The sequence below is a fragment of the Ailuropoda melanoleuca genome, chromosome 11 (assembly GCF_002007445.2).
Source record: "Ailuropoda melanoleuca isolate Jingjing chromosome 11, ASM200744v2, whole genome shotgun sequence".
Classification (NCBI taxonomy): Eukaryota; Metazoa; Chordata; class Mammalia; order Carnivora; family Ursidae; genus Ailuropoda; species Ailuropoda melanoleuca.
The window spans coordinates 25,694,780-25,715,449 of NC_048228.1; the positions used below are offsets into that span (position 1 = coordinate 25,694,780).

The following is a 20,670-nucleotide window of genomic DNA, read 5'->3' on the forward strand; positions in this document are numbered from 1 at the left end:
GTAAAGTCTAGTGTCCTTCTAGTCAATGACATTTAATGACTTCTTCATCAACTGTAATGTAAATTTGTATGTCTAATTTGGCTTGAATGTTGTGAGGGCTAGATGGATTCAGTATTGAGTACATTGAGTACCTTAAGAAGCCAGTTATGACAAATAGGATTTCAATAAAGTGGTTTTCTCACCATCTTAGAATATAAATATTTCATCTCTATTCACGTGGCTCTAAGAGGGTTTTGCAATAGAGAAAAATCTAAGAAGCTTATGGGAAAAGTTAAGAGTTTTCAATTTCATGTTTCAGTAATAAAAACACTAATTTTTGTAAATCATTTGAACTATTAATCACAAATAGTGACAGGCACTTATTAGCCAGCTCTGAAAGTCCAAATTGTATTTTAGGCAAAATATGGACTATATCAGCACTTAGAATATTTCATGCAATGCTGTATTTATATGATTTTGCACAACTCAGTCTTCATAGAATTATTTTATAGTAACGAATACTAAAGGTATTTTCCTAAAACACAAGGAATGTTCAGGTAGTAGCTTTGTGCCTTCTTCCCCATGATTTAAGTTTCCGTCGCAATTTTATATTACTGAATTTTTTATATTTTCCGGACAGTATTATGTATAATATTAGGTTAGAGCATCTGTATTTAAAAATAAATACTACATAAAATGTGTACATATACTTGTTTATTTGTTTTACAAAGGAAAACAACCACAGAAATTTCTCCTTCATTCTTGGCAAAAATACCCATTTCAGAGAATTCTATGCCGTACAATAACATTTAAATTTTAAAATATAAAGAAATATTTTTTTCTTAATGCCTTAATTATAATGATGTCACCAATAGTTTTTATCTTTTTAAACTCCTTAAAGACTTGCATACATCATGATTATCTTTGAATTTTATTTCCCTTGGGCCCAACAAAATAACATCTAACCGCAAAATTATAATTACTTGATTTTAAACAACATACTAAGAAAATGAAGGTATTGCATAATGTTAAAAAAAAAATAAAGCCTAAGTGGCATGTGAAATGTAGGTATATTTTTAAAATAGCAACAACATCGTTTTCTAGTAATACATGTTTCTCACAATAGTGAGGGACTGCAGTAGGCGGCTTCATTACAACACTTGCTCAGCAACTAACTGCAGCTATGACTTTAGTGTGGTTTCTACGAAGGTCAGACAGGAAGCATCAATCCTAGGACCACATAAGTAGACAAAGCTTCTCGTATACATCTAGTCACTTATTTCAGCCAGTAAAGTAGATATGTACTACTCACACAATTTTTCATTTTGTGGGGAGCATTAAGGTCACGGCTAATTTGAATATATATATTTAATACACACTGTTGTATCTATTACTGTATATATTACAGTATCTAATATATATATATATATTTATTATATGTATAATTTCCCCACTAGTTGGCTTGTTGGGCATATTCGTAGTTAACCGCAAGTAGCAAGTTTGGATTTCCTTTAGCTTTACCCTAGGCAAACTGGAATTTACTTATATTTCATCACTGGGGACAGAGCACTATTTGAAAGACATAAAAAGTCTCTGTATATCCAAAAAAGAGAATCATCTTTTGGTATCCAAACTTAAAATGAAAAATGTTATGCAAAAACAACTTACCATTAGAACCTTATAAAATCATCTTTAAGTATTTCAAGAACAATATTATAAAATGCACATTTTTCTGTCATGTAGATGTCTTATGAGTTTCTAGGGTTGTACATGTCATATACATACATTAAACAGCCATCTGAAAAGCAGCACTCTTCATTTTGTTATTTGTATTCCTCAGTAATATATGTAACAATATACATTATAGAGATGAAATCTCTCAAAGTAACAATCAAATCTTACAATCTCATGTCATATTAGCACATTCTATGTGAGCAACGTAAGTCCACCTTATTTTGGCTTTTAAAGGAAACCACTAAGTCAAATTTAATCTTCTTACTGTTCTAAAGAAGCATCTACAGGTCAATAAATTGTCTTGACAAAATATGCCTGACATCTTAGGGGACAATTTTGAACTATTTCCAAATTAAAGTTCAGTGTCCCAGGACATTGTGTTTCAGCAAATGTTATCCTTAATGCCTGCCTTGTCTATGTACAAATCAGCAACTAAAAATATTTACATCTTGGCTCAGAACATGGAACACACATTCCCCGTTCATTATCCAAATGATTGAGTGACCCAAAAATATTTCCTCATTCAAGTAACAGCGATCATGCAGGATCATTTTTAAGCAATTATACTTTAAAAAGTGTTTAAACAAAACAAAATTTTGAAAAACCTAGATACTTCGTTATCTCTAGACTAACATAAATCATGGAAGTTCTTGTAGCCCTTGATTTTGAAAAACTTCTCAATACTTAAATATCGACCTGAGAGAAAAATGGTTCTTATCAGTGTCCCTTATCTGTATCACTAGGTGCTCTGCTGATAGCAAATGTATACATTCCTGGAGGGTTAGTACAGCATAGTGGTTAAGAGTATACACCCCAGAACCAGAGCCAGGTTTGAGTCCAGCCCAACCACTTACTAGCAGTGTGACTTGGGCTAAATTACTTCACCTCTCTGGGCCACAGTTTCATCATAATGTGTTGCGAGTATCAGATAAGTTACCACATCAAAAGCATTTAGAACAATTTCTGGCATGTAGTATGCATTCAGTAAATGTTAGATATTATGTTATTCAGGTATTTTTTCATTCAAGATTTAAAGAGATGTTCCACATCAAAGACTTCTGGTTGGCTGTTAATCCCATTCTTATGTGTATTTAGTATACTCCCTGGTTTATGCATATGTGTGTATAATCTATATGATATATACATGTATAAACGATCTAATGAATATGATTATAGGTATGTGAATATATATGTGCACACATACGCAAAAGAGAGAATAAGAGAAACAGAAAAAAACCATAGCTGAGGCAAAATACATAATACAATAAATTGAAAAAATCTTAGCCTTGGGTCCAACTTTTCATGTTGATGAAGAACACATTTACCCTTTCAAAGGTCCCCACTTTTGCGTAGTTGATAGTTGGAGCTCGATCGGTCTGTTTTTTGAGCTGGAGCTATTTGTTTTGCTGTTTCTGTTAAGTGTTTCCCTCAACATGTATTCTTCAAAATACATTTGAAATCATCTTCTTAGGAAGCACAGTCTTCCTTAAAACTTGATACAGGATCAGTTCATGTAGTTTGGAGGTTTCTTGACTTCTAGACCAACATTTTGTAATGTAAGTTTTATGAGGTAGTCAATCAATAACTTGCCAGAAAACAGAAGTCAGGGGCTTCTTTTCTTAAGCATAAGTCATCTTCCCAAGGTAGTTAGCTGGCACATATCCTTTCTGCCCCTGAGCTTCAGCTAACCACCACTCTTTATTGCCACTTAGGTCACAAAATCTAAGTATGTGGACTCTTTGGTATTCCTGAAGGCTGAGTTCATGGTCACTTCGTGCTTGAAAGGCGTGAACTGCATAGAAAATCTAGACAAAAAAAGCAAATGACATTATTGGAAGCAGGACCTAAATATTTAGACAAACATAATAAATATATCCAAGCTTTTCAAAAGAACGCTAAGTCTTTTTTTTCAAAGTCACATTCCCCAGTTCCTTCTGTTGGTTTTATTTTGCTAAAACATGACCCAGATGAGAATACAGTTCAGTAGGCATTCTTATTGTTCTGTGGGGAGGATTCTAAACTGCCCATGGCTGAAGGCAATCTGGTAGTTTCTATTAAAAGATTTATTATTATTTTTATTTTTATTTTTTTTATGTAGGCTCCACACCCAACGTGGTGCTTGAACTCATGAAGAGTCGCATGCTCTACTGACTGAGCCAGCCAGGTGCCCCTAAAAGATTTTGAAGTGTTAGGTTTTTTTTGTCTTGTTTTTATTCAGTAATAGCTCTTTAAGAATCTCTCCTACAGGGGCGCCTGGGTGGCTCAGTTGTTTAGGTGTCTGCCTTCGGCTCAGGTCATGATCCCAGGACCCTGGGATGGAGCCCCACGTCAGGCTCCCTGCTCAGCGGGGAGCCTGCTTCTCCCTCTCCCCCCTGCTCGTGCTCTCTCTTGCTATGTCTCTCTGTCAAATAAATAAAATCTTTTTTTTAAATCTGTCCTATAGAAATACAAACATTGGCAGAGATTTTTACATAATAATATTGTAATATCCATTAACATGGTGAAAAGTGAGAAGGAAATGGGAATAACACTAAGTGTTCAGTAAGAGAATAGTTAAATCTATTCTAGACCTTTACACTAAGGAAATTTGTAGTAATTAAAAATGCTGTTTTCTGAGACTAATAGCATGGGCAAATGCTTATGATGAAATAGGAAGCCAAAAAAAAAAAAAAAAAGGATATCAAATCAGATGTATAAGTCTAATAGTGTTAGTTTCTTTGAATGGTAGAATTAGAGATGATTTTCATTTTTCTTATTTTTTAAACCTATTTTATAATGACAATGCATTAAATTTATAATTTTTAAATTATTTAAGAAGCCTAGAAGAAATTAATAAAACATGCTTCGGTCAAAAGAATTTTTCTCTAACCTCAAAAGAATACTTCAGAATTATTGGATGCATAAGAAGCCCCTAAGTGTTTATAGTCCCTCTACCACTAAAAATGTAAGATTGATAACAGAGCTGTTTAGTTATATCATAAAATTAAGCAATTGACTAACAACATTTTATTTATTCATTAAGTCAAAATTTATTAAGTGCCTATTAAGTGCCAGATATTATCAAAGAATTTACACCCCAGCTAGGGAGAAAGTGGTGTACAAAATGTGTACAAAAAGGCCCCCAAAAGGGTGTACACATACACACAAACACACATACAACCAACAAAAAACACCCTACACACTAAGTGATATATGTGAGCTGGTTTTTGAAAGAGGTAACCTTGTGTAGGTGACAAAGTTGATAAAGGGGGTGGATATGTCATATTCCAAGGTACATAGAACAAAAACAGTATATGGGAAAGGCAAGCAGATTAACTTTCTCAAAATTGAAGGTCAATGTTAAGAGGAAATGATAAGAAATAAGAGGACTTCATCGAGCAGGAAAAGAGACTGGGGAATGTGGGGAGAGCACTATATAGTTAGCTTGTTGTTCTGTAGATGTTGAGCTGTTATTTAAATTTAGATGAAATTGTGATATCATTGATTTCATATCATCTCAACAATTCTAGCATGAGCTCCACCTCAAAGACAGGAGCATTTATGGGGTGTCTGGTGGACTTAGTCAGTAGAGCATGTGACTCTTGATCTTAGGGTCATGAGTTCAAACCCCAGGTTAGGTGTAAAGCTTACCTAAAAAAAAAAAAAAAAAAAAAAAAGGAACGTTTGAACTTTTCTCCACTGACCATTCAATGGTATACAGTAGAAATTCAGATATATATTAATTTGACTTAAAAGCTAGACCAAAAGTCTTGGATATCACACAAGAACATACAAGAGATAACCTTGCATCATACAAGATACAAGACAGATTGTTGGGCGTGGATTATTTTGTAATTTAAAAATTAAAGAAGAGGGGTCCTTGGGGGCTCAGTTGGTTAAGCATCTGCCTTCAGCTCAGGTCATGATCTCAGGGGCCTGGGATCGAGCCCGGCATTGGGCTCCCTGCTCAGCATGGGTCTGCTTAAAGATTCTCTCTCTCTCCCTCTGCCCCTCCCCCCACTCATGCTCGCTCTCTCTCAAATAAATAAAATCTTTAAAAAAATTTTTAAAATAAAAAGGAAGAAGACAAAAAGGAAGATGCTATAAATTTTTGAACAATGAGGTGGTGGCAATGATAACCATCTCTTCTATGCTCATGACAGTTTACACATCCGATGTGCTTTATCCTCAACAACCCTGTGAGCTGTGACTTGGAAAAGCAACAAGCTTTCATCGTACAGTTCGTGGTGCTAGGACTGTATCTCCTAACTCCAAATCCTGTGCGTGGTCCACTTCTCATACTAGTTTAGGAAGCAGACTCTTGTTCTAGAAAGGATGTGCAGTGTAAATTCTTGTGGAGAGGGACGGAGATCTCTAATACGTTGCGGCCGATCTTTTTGTTGTTGATTAGAAAATGAAGACATTGATTAGATTCACAAGAGCAGAATGGAGGTGTTGGCGGGCAAAAGCTTTCAGGAACACGATGCGCCATCATACAGTCTCTGCTTATCTGTAGAGCCCATGCTAGCGGCTGCTAGCGTCTTTGCGAACTTTAATACACAACATAGATGCGTTGCCAACGCAGCTGTAGACTGTTGAGCAGGTTGAATTACCTCCTAATATAGGATTCCTAACTATTTGTGGTGGTCTTTCACTTTGGCACATGTTCTCTCAAAGGAATCTTCCACTTAAATCTATTTGGTATGAGGGGCGCCTGGGTGGCTCAGTTGGTTAAGCGTCCGACTCCTGATTTTGGCTTGGGTCATGATCCCAGCGTCATGGGACTAAGCTCCGTGGCCGGCTCCGTGCTAAGCAAGGAGTCTGTTGGAGGTTCTCTCTCTCCCTCTCCCTCAGCCCCTCTCCCAACTCATGCTCATGCTCTCACTCTCCCCCCACTGCCAAATAAATAAATAAGTCTTTTTAAAAAACTATTTGGTATGAAATTACAGCAGAGCATATATTTTAAACACTAAATATAAATTCTCATGGAACTGTAAATTTAATGTACAAAATTATATAAATATTTTAAGTGATCATGGCCCAAAATTATTTAGGATGAGCATATTTCAGTTTTACATGTTTATGCCTCCCATTTAACATAAGATAGATACTCAAAATGGAACTAAGTCCACTTTTAAAGAGACAGCAGTTGATATCATTAGACCACAAGTTAGAAGTTTTCAGCCTGTTATACATAAAAGCTGAAGAATTTCTCATTTTTTGGAATATTTTGATTGTTCTAGGCTGTATCTTTCCAAGTTTCAATATTAATGTTTTGGTTCAGATACATTAATTAAATGTTACTAATTTAAGCCATAAGCATTTGATCCCTTTTTCTTCAGCATTTATATTTTATTGGTTGCTTCTTTGCACTCTGTAAAGCTCTGGCTCATTTTATGTACAGTAGTCTATGAATACGACCCAGTTCTCTACAGCATTAACTTTTTTTAAATAACACTCTATATTGTATCGACTCTTACTCAATTTATTACCGACTGTTTATAACCACCAGATCTCTCCCTGTAGTAGCATTGCCAGCTCAGTATTCCCTTATTCTATATTTGTGCACTTAATTATTCCTCCCTTAGTGAGCCACATTAGCTGTCTTTATTGAATCTCATTTTATCGATTTCATCCAAGTTCTTCAATTAACAACAACAAAAATAATAATATATTTTAATCTTCCTTTCCAAAACTAAAAATTTAGCTACAAAACCAGTATTTATCATACTATATCATATGTAGTTCAGAAAACCAAGATAGTTATATTGCATGAAAAATGCTCTTTCTTCTCTTCCTCCCTCCCGGAGCAATCTTTCACATTCTTCAGTGATCAATTATATATTGTTATTATGCAAGTAATTGTTATAAAGAAATGATTTTAAATAAAGGTAAGAAGAAATCACCCAACTGCTATTAATACCTTGTATTTCTTCCCTTTTCTCCTTCCATGTTTCCTTCCCTTGTTCCTTCTCTTCCTTTTTTTTCTTTCTACCTACCTACCTGAAGTGGCAATAAAATGGAATTATAGTATACATAATTTTTGCAGCCTGCTTTTTACTTTAAAATATATTTGACAATCTTTTCATGTCAATAAATAGCTCTCTAAAGCATCATTTTAATGACTACTTAAATACACTATGGTATAGCCTGATGGCTTTTGAAGCACTATCTAAACAATGACATATTAGACATGTAGCATTATCATCAAAAGTAGTTGAAACATGTAAAGATGAAGGACCAGACAGTGAATTTAGAATTAGTGCCAAAAACAACTTTTCAGAAGTTTGTAATTCAAAAATTATGTCCTCAGTATTGTTAATGTGAAAAAAAAGGAAATAGCACTGATTCTCAGACACTGAACTTCACTCTAACCGGGTCATGGGTATTCAGGAGGGCATGTGTGGTAATGAGCACTGGATGTTATATGCAAATAATGAATCACTGAACACTACATCAAAAGCTAATGATGTACTCTATGTTGGCTAATTGAACAAAATAATAAAAATTAAAAATATAAATAAATAAAAAAATGTAAAACTGGGTTTAGCCATTATTAAGCCCGGTGCACTTTGAGAAATGCTGAAGATCGCATCACGTTAGTCCTCTACCTTGCTTACCAAGCAAAGCATCTTAGATCCTGTGGTGAGCAGACTCTAAGATTGACACTGCCTGTTGAACATATCCTATGTAATAAGGTCCCTAATACACTGACTTTGAGTCAAAGATTATGCTGAGTGGTGCCTGACATAAGCAGGTGAGTCCTTTAAGAGAGAGTTCAGGCCATTTCTGAAGGGAGAAATTCGAAACCAGAGAGATGCTCATCCGCTGGCCTTGAAGAAGTAAGCAGCCACCGTGTCGTGTTGTGTTGTGAACGGCCTCCAGACATAGCCACACGGCAGGGGCTGAGCGCAGCCTGCAGTAGGTGGAAGTGTCCTTGGCGGATGGCCAGCAAGAAAACAGAGGCCTCAGTCCTAGTACCAGAACAAGGAACTGAGGTTTGCCAAAAACCACGGGCTTGGAAGAGAACTCAGAGTTTCAGGAAGGAAAAGAGCCCAGCGAGCATCTGGATTGCAGCGATGTGACACGCCGAGCAGAGCACCCAGCCAAGCTGTGCCTGCACTTCTGACCGCAGAAATGGTGAGATAATACATCTGTGCTGTCCTACTGATCTCCCTGCTATTTCGTATGTTCCATAAATGAGTGAAACCATATGATAATTGTCTTTCTCTGCTTGACTTATTTCACTTAGCATAATCTCTTCCAGTCCCGTCCATGTTGCTGCAAATGAAGGGAAGAATGAAGGGGGGGGTGGTAAACAGAAGGGGGAATGAACGATGAGAGACTGTGGACTCTGGGAAACAAACTGAGGGCTTCAGAGGGGAGGGGGTGGGGGATTGGGATAGGCCGGTGATGGGTATTAGGGAGGGCACGTATTGCATGGAGCACTGGGTGTTATACGCAATAATGAATCAGGGAACACTACATCAAAAACCAAGGATGTACTGTATGGTGAATAACACAACATAATAAAAAATTTAAAAAAATACATCTGTGTTGTCTTAAGCCACTTAGTTTGTGATAATGTTTTATGCGGCAGTGGAAACTAATACAAATTGTGTCATTACTCCTTGACGGGCAAAAGGGGAGAATACATTGGAATAGGAAGGCATATTTGTTTGCTTTTTTGTATTTTTTGATAGAACATAAAGTAGTGAGTAAAGCAATGAAAGATTAAGTCCTTTAGTATAAATCAGTACTGCCACGTTGCAATATCCATTCCCTCTTCCCCATTACTCTACAACAGCTCTGGATCATCAGTTAGGGAGCTTCTGAAACATTCGGAGAAAGTCCATGCTTTCTGTGTGGGATGTGCGTGGAGGAATCTGAATGGATTGGTTCTTAGTTGCCATATAGCAGAGTGATCGTACTTCCCAATTATACCTGTCACAGTTATCCCATCCAGTAAACACTCTTTCATTAACAGAAGTGTCCCATTATAGATAATAAGTTATATTTTCACCTGACCCATAAGACTTGTGATCCACTAGAACCGTTCTGGAAAATGAGGGAGGCTCTTAATCCAACAGCCTTTTTCCTTGAGTGGGTGAGAGAATGGGTAAGCAAGTTTAGTCTCTACAGCAGTGGTTTCTAACCTATTTAAGTAGCATTTTCCTTTGAAAACTTGTTGAAAGCTATGTACTTCTTTTACCGTATTAATGCACATAAGCACAAAATTTCCAACATATTTGAAGGGATTTATAAATCCTTCCAAAGTCCATTCACAGATCCCTTTTATGCCTGGAGTCAACATTAAAAACTCAACTTGAGTCTAAAAAGCACAGAGTCACTAGTCTGGTCAGTCTGAACTTGCCTATTTATAACTGATTTTTAGGCCCCCATCGATGATCCCTGAATATCAGGTATAGGTCAAGGCTACCCAGCTGCCTGTCTTTCACTAGAACAGTCAATAAAAGTAGATTTCAACCTACAACACCAATGGCAATATTCTATTTCAGTTCTGGAAGAAAGCCAAAAAAAAAAAAGTGTTACTGCTACAGTAGGAAAGGATATGGAAGAAATGGTGACTCAAAGTGTCATACAGGTTTGAGGTGATGTTCCTGATGATACAATCAAGAACGAAAGTCTAAGTAGCCACACAGAAAATTGCTGTGTAGTACACCTCAAACGCATATTACAATATACAATGTATTCTCACTGTTCACAAAAAAAGATACAATTTACTCCCACTTTTCAATCACCGTATAGGGACTTCTATAATGCATTCATTGTTCTATTAGATTGTCACACCACAAGTGTGAGGGTTAGCCATTTTCTTCTCCACACCCTGCAGGAGTCAACAGAATGAAAACATCAGCCCTCTGATAAGGATTAGGAAGATCATACAAGGTTTTTCTACTGTTTCCGAGGGCTGAACAGTTGCATAATTGGAAAAGTCTGAAAACCACTAGCCCATGTACTTCTATGGACTGGAATTAAGACATTGAAGGAAATATTCCTATGCGTGTGTGCGTTTTTTTCTTCTCTCTCTCTCGTACTGGGGTTTCTAACAGGTGCATTGTCTTCAACTCATAGTAAATTTACTGGGACCGACTTTGTCCATACCCAGGAAAGGCCTGCAATTTGGGCTCAATTATTTTAACACAGAGGAAAGTATTCAGGGATCCTAAGTGGCCACTGATCCAAGCTGCATTTTCTAATCCAGTTTTGTTAGGAATAATGCTTATATGTATGTCCCTGATAGCAAGGTCTATTTTGAATTGGTTCCAAACTCAAAGGAGAAGAACAAATAGCACTCTATGAAGAGATACTACTAATATACTTTGTTTTGAGCGAAAGAAAATTATCTCATTTTTTTCCCTCTCTTGGTAATGGAAACTTCTAATGGACCTAATTCACATGAACCGTATTGATAGGATTATGCAAAGAGAATTACTTTGCAGTAGCAGCTATTAGGAAATAGACTGCAAATCCCATGCCAAAAAAGCCTCAGTGAGGCACTTACTTCAAAAGTCTCTGTAGAGCCAGTAGTAACTAGAGTGCAACATTAAGCCAGCTTTAGGGTGTCTTGACAAATTTGGTCCTCAAATTTCTGTCCTTCTAGGTTATTGGAATAAATCAAAGTCTGCCAGAATATTTAATCCCAACCACAGATTTTACTGATAAAATTTCATTCATCTATTGGTTTTACAATATAATTTTGTTTTCTGGAAAATTTGAATAAACTAAGAGAGTGAACAAGTAATAGAAAAACAATGTTCTGAAACTTCAAGACAGTATGGTGATAGAAGCATGTTGTAATGTCCAGATGAGTTAAGAATAAGTCATGACTGGGAGAAATTATTTACAAATTATACCTGATAAAGAACTTGCATCCAAAGTATACAAAGAACTCATACAATGGGATAATAAGAAGGAAAATGACACAATTTGTAAAGTGGGCATATATTTGAATAGACATTTCACCAGAGAAAATGCATGAATGGCCAATAAGAACATAAAAGATACTGAACAGCATTAGTCAAATGCAAATTAAAACCACAATGAGATACCACTTTGCACCCAGTAGAGTGGCTATCATAATAATAAAAAAGACAATAAGGTGAGGATGTGGAGAAACTGCAATCCACAACCTCCATGCATTGCTGGTGGGTATGTAAAATGGTACAGCCACCTTGAAAAACAGTCTGGCAATCTCTTTAAAAAGTTAAACATAAATTCACCATATCAACAAGCAATTCTACTCCTAGGTATCTACCCAAAAGAAATGAAATCCTCACAAAGACTTGTACGTAAATGTTTATAGCAGCATTATTCATAAAAGAAATTACCCAAAATGTCTATCAACTGATGAATGGATAAACAAAATATGCTATATCTATAGAATGAAATACTATTAGGTGATAAAAAGCAACAAAGTACATATATATACCGCAACATGGTTGAATCTCAGTGAAAGAAGCCAGCTGCAAAACACCACATATTGTATGAGCCCATTAATACAAAATATACCAAAAAAGTAAAAAATATGGAAAAAGAAAGTGAATTAGTAATTTCCTGAGGCTGGAGTGGGAAAGAGAACTGACTGCAAATGAGTGCAAAGGATTTTGGGGGGTGAAGGGTATGTTCTAAAATTAGATTGGGGTGATAGTTGCACAGCTCTGTAAATACACTAAAATTCACTGAATTATACACTTAAAATGGATGAATTTTATAGCATGTAAATAAGTCCTTAATAAAGATATTTTTTAGAAAGAATTCGTCATGAATTGAACAACAATCAATGTATCATTGATGAAAGAAACTAAATAGATAAACTATTTTTGAAGGGCAACATGGCAGTGTCTATCAAGACTTTAGATATATATACCCTTTGATCCCCCAATATTTTTAGGAATTTGTCCTATGTAAGTACTCATATAAGTGCACAAAAATATGTCATCAAGGATCTTGCCTCATACAGTTTGAAATTTTAAAAAAACCCAAATATTCTAAATGTCTTTTATTAGGGTAATAGTTACATATAAATTATGATATATCCACAAAATGAATTATTATTCAGAATTTTTTAAGGAATAAGATGGATATTAGGTACTGTTGTGTCTAAGATACATTGTTAAGTGGGGGAAAAAAGCAAATTATGTAACATATACACATTTTCACTGATAGAAATATATGTGTGCATGTACATGCACAGAGAATGTCTGAAAAGATAAACCCTAATATTGTCTGAAGGGTAGTGTTAGGCGAGAAGGGAGTAAAGAACTTTACTTTAAAGTTATGTATATCTTTACACCATTTTAACTTTTCACAAATAACATGTATTACCCTTATAAAAAACAAATTTAAATTAATTAGTAAAAAGCCACTAAAGAAAAAAGCAAGTTAAAAAAGAGAAGCGGTTAGCTGGTCGCCACTTGAGGATTCACAGCTAAATACACTGAAACTTCCTGAGGTAGTGAAAAGGAACCCTACATTATAGTTAACTTATTTTGTACAAGAGTGATCCCCATAGTCTCTGCATTGGTGCAGCACGGGAAAGGTAGCTCTTAAAGGTTTCAGTAAATAGTGTGGGGCATTATACGAGAGATTAAAAATGGCTGATTATATAGATAGCTCAGTGAAGACCACTCTTAGAGGAATCATGGACAATTTTCCACCTGCCTCCTTACGGTGGCAATCAGTTCAGTACTGAACTGTTTTTCTCTGATGGAGGAGTATGCAAAGACCATCAGTGCTTCACTCTAAGTGACAGCAGCGTCGTAATAGTAACAATTACTATTTACTGAGTGTCTACTCTGGGCTGGGTACTTTACATGGACACATGTTCTGTAATCCTCGGGTCAAGCCTGGAACAGAGCAATTATGGTCCTTTCCCCCTCATTTGAAGAAACAGGCTCAGAGAATGAAATTCCTTGCAAAAAGGGACACACAGAGAGAGTAAGTGTTCATGGAGCGAGGTCTCCTTGCTGTCAAAGCTGACACTCTTCCACCAGGTCTTACAGTTAGATAGAACGCTATTCGAGAGAACGTCTTTCACGATTTGAACAGCCAAGCCGTGTCACATCAAGGTTCAAATTCTTACCTGTTCATCTACCTCTTGAGAACTGTCAACGTCAGTGCCGTTTGTTTCAAACTTCCCGTACGTACCACTAAGAGATGAGCTGCTATCACTTATGCTACTTTCCGGGGTGCCTGTGACACTGTCACTAGCTGGCCGTGAGGACACAAAGAGGCTGATGTTATCAAAATCATCATCACCGAACCTGTTCTCGGCGTCCAACTTCTGTACTTTCGCTGGATTGTAGGGTTTTAAGAAGGAGGAATACACGTATCCTTTTATAACTGGATAAGAATAAAAAGAAAGTAGAAACAAGGTCATTTGTATGTACCCTCACCAAACATTTATGTTTAGAGAAGCAGAGAGAGGCCCCTGGGAAAATCTCAACTTGAAAAGAGATGATAGTAGTTCTGTGCATTTTATGCAAAAAAACTTACTTCCTGTGTCAACAAGCCACCTGCTTGTACTCCCCAGAGGGTCCTGCTGTTTCACCGCAGCCACCAGCTCCCCTTCCAGAAGACTGACGTCATGTTCTTGGGTAGCATTGCACTTGCGCTTCGCTTGGTAGAGTTCCTCTTTACTGTATGTGGATAGAAGTTTGGAGCGGTGAATGTCAGTTTGACGGGGCACTTCCTGCTGGGAGAAGTAAGGAGAAATTTGGGTTTAGATAGACGTATAATAAAATCTTCACTGAGCCGGCAAATATTTCTTCTCTGGAGATTTTTTAAAATGTTGAAGCCATACATTGATTTGGGATCATTTCACCGTGGAAGCATTGATGGCGTTATTATCGTGAAGCATCCAGCTGAGTTATGCAGTGAAAAATTCTCTAGTTAGCACATGAGGGCAGTGTTGCAGAGAAGAAAGAAAATTCAACTGCGTATAAGAAGGCAGAGGTTCTAATCCCTCTTGGATGGAACAATTTTTAATTTTTGCCATCCTATAGACAATTCCCTTGCGTATTAAGCACTTGATAAATAACATTTAATTAAGTAAATTGTACATGTGCATGTCTTTTTGGGGAGTAGTATCAGTAAATTAGGCGGGAGGCTAGAGGCCCAGACCCCTCCCAGCTCTGCCTCACGTGATTTTGAGAAAGCCACTTCGTCCCTGGAGCCTGGGATCCCTTATGCAGAAAACTGAAAGAGTTGAACCACTATGATTTTGCTCTATAAAATTCTATTCATTCATTGAACAGATGTTTATATCTGTTGTCAGGCAGCATTTTAACAGCTTGGAACATATCACGTACAAAACAGGTAAAAATCTATGACCTTACAGAACTCATGGTGTAGAAGGTAGAAATAGACAAGAAATCCTACATGTAATAGGTTGGTAAATTACAGGATATTAGAATGAGATAAGTGATTTGGAAAATAATATACTGCGATTTGAACAAGGTAAAGAAGTGAGATTCATTGTCAGGAATCCTACCAAACTCACCAGAATTTGCACAGGCTTCTTCTTTTCAAAACTCAGTTTCCTCTCAATAAAGGTGGTACTGTTGTCCTTTACAAAATTAAGATTCTGAACTTCTTCTAGTACTCGATTCTGAATTTCAGAGATTCTTGAGGCCAACAGTGGTACCTATAGGTAGAAATGATATGGCATTGTTCTCAAACAACTATGTAACCATATTAGGTATTAAATTTAGTAAAGTTGTGACAAATAGAGAAAGTGTAGGATAGCTCCACAGGAAAAAATTAAGGCAATGTTAGAACTTTTGGATAAAATGGTCTAATTTGCTATCTCCAGAAACCTCACTAAAGTGACAGGGATAATTGCTTTTAAAGGCTCAAGTCCAGGGGCACCTGGGTGGCTCAGTCAGTTAAGTGTCTGCCTTCAGCTCAGGTCATGGTCTCTGGATCCTGGGATTGAGCCTCATATCAGGGGAGTCTGTTCCCCCTCCCCCCCGGCTCATGCTCTCTCTTAAATAAATAAATCTTTAAAAAATAATAAAGGATAAAATAATAGAAGAGATATAGAACGCAATGGAAATTTGGAAGAAGGGCTCAGGAATCAATGGCAGTTGGGTCCTCCAAAGTGGTAGGGTGGGATAGTGGGAAGGAGAAAGAAGCTAAAATGAGAAGCATTGGTTAAGAGCCTGTGGTATTTAAACAAATCAGAAAATTCTTTGGCATGCCTCTCATCAAGAGGTGGAGTCCGTGTCCTTTCTCCTCAAAAGTGTGTGGGTTTTTAAAATTGCCTCCATGAATAGAATGTGGAAATGAACAGAACAACAGAAGTGATGCTATCTGACTTTCAAGATTAGGCCAAAAGAGACCATTGAGGTTTCTGCTGGTTTCTCTTGGGACACTCACTCTGAGAGACTTTAGTAGCCATGGAAGAAGTCCAGTTGCACTGTGGCCAGTATATCAAAACACCAGGTTCAAAGATCGGGTGGGGGGAGGTCTACGGAAACCCAACTGTCCTCGTTCCCCAACTATTTGAGTCTTCTATCATCAACCCATCTCCCACCCCAGACACAGGCTTGAGGAAGTCTTTGAGATGACTCTAGCCCCAGCTATGATGAGACTGTAACCTCACAGAGACACTGAGAATGACTGCCATGAGCCCAGGGAACCTCCAGAACCATGAAAGACAATAGTAATAAATGACCATTGGTTGCTACATGCTGCCATGTTTGATATAATTCATTACACAGTTTTAGACAACTGGAATCATCCAAATATCCATTAGTAGGAACAGGTTGATACAAAAAACCATTCAAAATGTATGATTCCACTTTTATGAGATACAAACCAGGCATAACAGTCTATGGTAACACATGGATGCATCCCCAGGAGGTTAAAAAAGCAAATTTCAGGATGGTGCTGGAATATCCTAGTTTTCTATAGGAAAAATACATACATATTTTCATTTACTTGTAATGGCATGAAGAAACCCTAAATGGATAAACTAGTAACAATGGGGCTGGCGGTAAGGGATGGGTGGTTAGGGAACGGGAGTCTGTGTGAGACTGCTTATACATTTTTATGTAGTTTTGCCTTTTGAACCATGTAAATATAGCACCTGCTTTTTCAACTTAATTTAATTCAAAGGATAAGTTAAAAGTTAATTAAATACACAGTAAAAAATAAAGTCAGGACAATTAATTTTCCTCCAAATGTTGTCCATTAAATATCTAACCAGCTGAAGAAGAACTAATTGAAATGAAGGGTAAAGAAACCACACTGATTTTCCTGTTGATATTAGCTGCTTCTTCTTCAGGGAAATAGTCATAAAATCATATCCTAATGGAAAACTAAATACACACACGTGCACACACATCCACACATCCTAGACTGTTTTCCACTGGGGAAAACGAAAGGAAGAAAGACTGGACAGTTCGCCTGTTTCTGTCGTTACCCTGAGATGGCCTTGTTTTTGGATCCACATCTTACACAGTCATGGTGAGCACTGAAGAACCACTGACTAGGAAGAGAATACAAAATACAAATTGATAAGCTTCAGCAGAGCCTCGAGCAGGTTTCTGGCATTTGAAAAAAAAAACCTCCAAGAAGAACTAAGGTGTGCAAGTCACACTAAACCTGAACTAGGAAACATTCCTGTGCAGAAAAGAGAAAGAAATTGGAAGACTGCGGGACCTGCTTCAGCTAAATGCCGCCCCGCCGCCCACGCGCGGCGCGTGCGCACTCGTACGGCACGCACAGCACGCATGCGCACCATGCGCGGGGCCGGTACACACGGCCGTGGTTTCTAGCAGGTCCTGCTGGCCTAGCTAGCCAGGTGCTTACCGGCGCCACTGTGGAACACACTTGCTGAGCCGAGAGGGTCAGGTCCCTGAGGAGAGCCACGAAACTGCAGAGACAGTTGCACAGAATCTTCCGAGCCCCCCGGTTGAACACCTGGAGCTCCTCCACAAGCTGGGCATTGAGGGCCTCATACTCCTTTTTGGCCAAGTCTGACTCGTCTCCTGCTGCCCGAGGTAGGTAGCTGTTGCAGTCCAGCAGTTTGTCGTAGCGTTTCTGGATGAGCTTCTGAGGCCCTGTGAATAAGGACAGCAGGGCCGACAGGGGCACCAGGACGAGCCTGTGTAAATGGGCTGCCTGCCGAGAGAGAAAAGCAATCCTGTGACAGAGTCGGGAGCAACCAATACATGTCCCGCGCTATCACCAGTAGGCTTACTTCCTCCATGCAGGAGCTCAGAGGAAGACAGGAAAGTATGTAGCCAAGAGGCGATGTGGTGATCTGGGGCGCCTGCGTGGCTCAGATCTGCCTTTGGCTCAGGTCGTGATCTCTGGGTCCTGGGATTGAGCTCCCCAATCAAGCCTCCCCCCACCCTTGTTAAGTCCCATATCTGGCTCCCATCTCAGCGGGAAGTCTGCTTCTCCCTCACCCTCTCCCCTCTGCTCATGCTCTCTCTCTCTCAAATGAATAAATAAAATCTTAGAGCGAGGATGTGAGCTGTTTTTGTCTAGCTAAACTTGCTCAAAGACTTAGAACAGGGACTCTAGACTCACACTGAATGCAAAGAGTGAGCGAGAAGAGGAATACCAAAGTTAAAGCCTGCACACCCAAGATGCACTCCATCTTTCTCCCTACAGCCATTGGTTTTGTCATTGGGGTCATCTCCTTCCACACTTTCCCCTTCCCCTCTTTTCTAATCTCAGAACCCAGCAGAGTTACTCCAGCACATGGGTTGGGAGACTCCAGTCTTTGATCACTAAGACTGTGCAAATGACTCACCATACAATTCCCTTCCTTTGCTGACAATAAAAGGAAGGTAGTCTTAGAAGACTGTATCCTATACCTCCCACATCTGCCCAATTCCCTGGTTACCCTGATGACTCATTTTGGGTAGAGGAACTTTATATCCTATACAGATAAGTACCTCCTTATTATAGGTATTTTGCTTCTGTGATAGAAATGACAATAGAATTATTGCTTTCTCTTTAAGTACATTGAAGGTTGATGCTGGTTCTGTTTCTTAAATTGTTACATTTTTAGGTCTGAGTCATTGCAAATGAACTTCATATTAACCCCCAGCCCCATGCCAGCACCTGGGCATCCTGGACTTACTTTCTTCTAATTCTCTTTCTTCCCCCTCTATTCTGAAGCACACTATATCTTATGTTTGCTGACTGCCGACTTTACGCTTTATCATATATGTGTAGGCTACATGATTGTTATAGCAATTTAGAAGTAGGTTTCTTTTTGTACCCTGAAAGATGTCCTAGGGAATCAGCATCTGAGCAGCAGCTTTCATTAATTAAACAGCCTCTGGTAACTTTGTCTGAACTCATGGGAAATCTACAAGAGAAAGGAAACCAATCTCTTACTGGCACTAGCAATAGACTACACAGATTAAATTTGATGTCTAGCTTATAAAATAATCAATATACACCTGCAGACTGTTTAATGAGTCCTTTGACTAAGCAAAGAATCTGTTTACGGTTCTGATAAATTACTGTATTGTAACTTGACTGGATTCTACAGGCAATTATGATATTACAACATAATTACTATATATATGTATGCCATATATATATATATATTTATATATATATATATATATATCTAGTATATATATGTGTGTGTATACATATGTCTCTGGTCACAGGATATACCATAGACAGAAACCGATTCTGATTCAGCTGGGCATAGGAATTATGATTAGAACAAATAAGAATCAGATTTTCTTTTCATATTTTTTACTATTCAAAGCATGTAGGCAAGTACTTTTCAAAGTAGATAAGTATTTTTCAAGGTTAGATAAAAACACTGCTCTGCCTTTAGATAGATTTTTGAATTCTTATTAACATTTGATTTTTAAAAAGGAGTTTACTATACTTTATTCATAAGTTTAAAAAAGTTACTTTTATATTGATCATTCTAAAGACTATTTTAATTTAGCTCAATTTATCATCTTGTGGTTTCATGCAAGGAGGAGAAGAACACAGCTCTTCTTCCATCAAATTCTGGACATGCTTGTTGAGGAGAAGCTGTATACCGTGCTCTTACATAGTGCTCAATAAATACTTATCGACTTAATACATTGGAATTAAACTAAAGAGCAAACCCTTAAGGACTTTTCTAAAATGTGCTGTCTATAATTAAGCCCAGAAAATGTATAAAGAACTAGCCACACTGTTTCCATTTAACCTCCATCTTAAAAACTTCTCTCTCTCTCTGTCTCTGGCTCTCTCACTCTCATTTATCTAATCCATCAATTTAGTTCAGATGTAATCCTGACTTTCCATTCCCAGTGCCATGAAATAAGATGCCTCTGAGTGTTTTCTGCTGGGGGGTGGGGCTGCCTCACTTCCTAGGATTTGGAAGTATGTGGGGCTACTCACTGGATGCCACGATTTGAGATTGGGGGGACATTACTGAGATTTAGAGCCTGGTACTCCAGGAGTTGTAAACATCCTCCGACACAAGGGCCTCTCAATGAAAACTATCTGACCCCAAATGCCAATAGTGCCAACACAAAACTGCCACTTTCAAGGACCTTCAAGATGATGGAGGAGTCTATTATGGCTTCTATATAACATTGTACTATGATATAATAATACCTGTGCAACACAAGATACAAAATTAAAATCAGTACTACTCAAACTAATTTACCAGCCAAGTATTTCTAGGCTTAAGCATGCTTTTAGGATTCCCAGACTATGTTTTATAATTTTGTATATTTTATAGATCTCATAGAAAACAAATATTTTACCACAGAACAGAAGGCATATGACTCATAGGTTAAAAGCCCTTTCTCAATAAGAAGGCTTTACTTTCCAGTATATAATGTGTTAATAAAAGTCATGTCTTCAGAGAGTATCTTCGGTCCTCCTGTCAGGATTCTGGACTTTTCCAGAGACTCCGTTAGGAAAATCACAGCTTGCCAACTTGATAAATCTGTGATCTATCACATGCAG

The 20,670-nt window shown here is 37.8% G+C and overlaps 1 protein-coding gene across 4 annotated transcripts in view; it reads right to left on the reverse strand.

Moving 5' to 3' along the window:
- Positions 1 to 502: 502 nt before the first annotated feature.
- Positions 503 to 20,670, reverse strand: part of ARHGEF38 (Rho guanine nucleotide exchange factor 38) — a 124,682-nt gene continuing 104,514 nt past the window's right edge. For 2 of the 4 annotated variants that reach the window (XM_034671418.1, XM_011231131.3), the window contains 5 exons: positions 17,533 to 17,844; positions 15,218 to 15,361; positions 14,212 to 14,410; positions 13,799 to 14,058; positions 503 to 3,518 (listed from right to left, as the gene is read on the reverse strand). In XM_034671418.1, the coding sequence (XP_034527309.1) occupies positions 3,333 to 3,518; positions 13,799 to 14,058; positions 14,212 to 14,410; positions 15,218 to 15,361; positions 17,533 to 17,844 (1,101 nt within the window). In that variant the 3' untranslated portion in view covers positions 503 to 3,332. The remainder of the gene's footprint in view (positions 3,519 to 13,798; positions 14,059 to 14,211; positions 14,411 to 15,217; positions 15,362 to 17,532; positions 17,845 to 20,670) is intronic. The other 2 variants (XM_034671417.1, XM_034671419.1) reach the window with 2 other exon arrangements.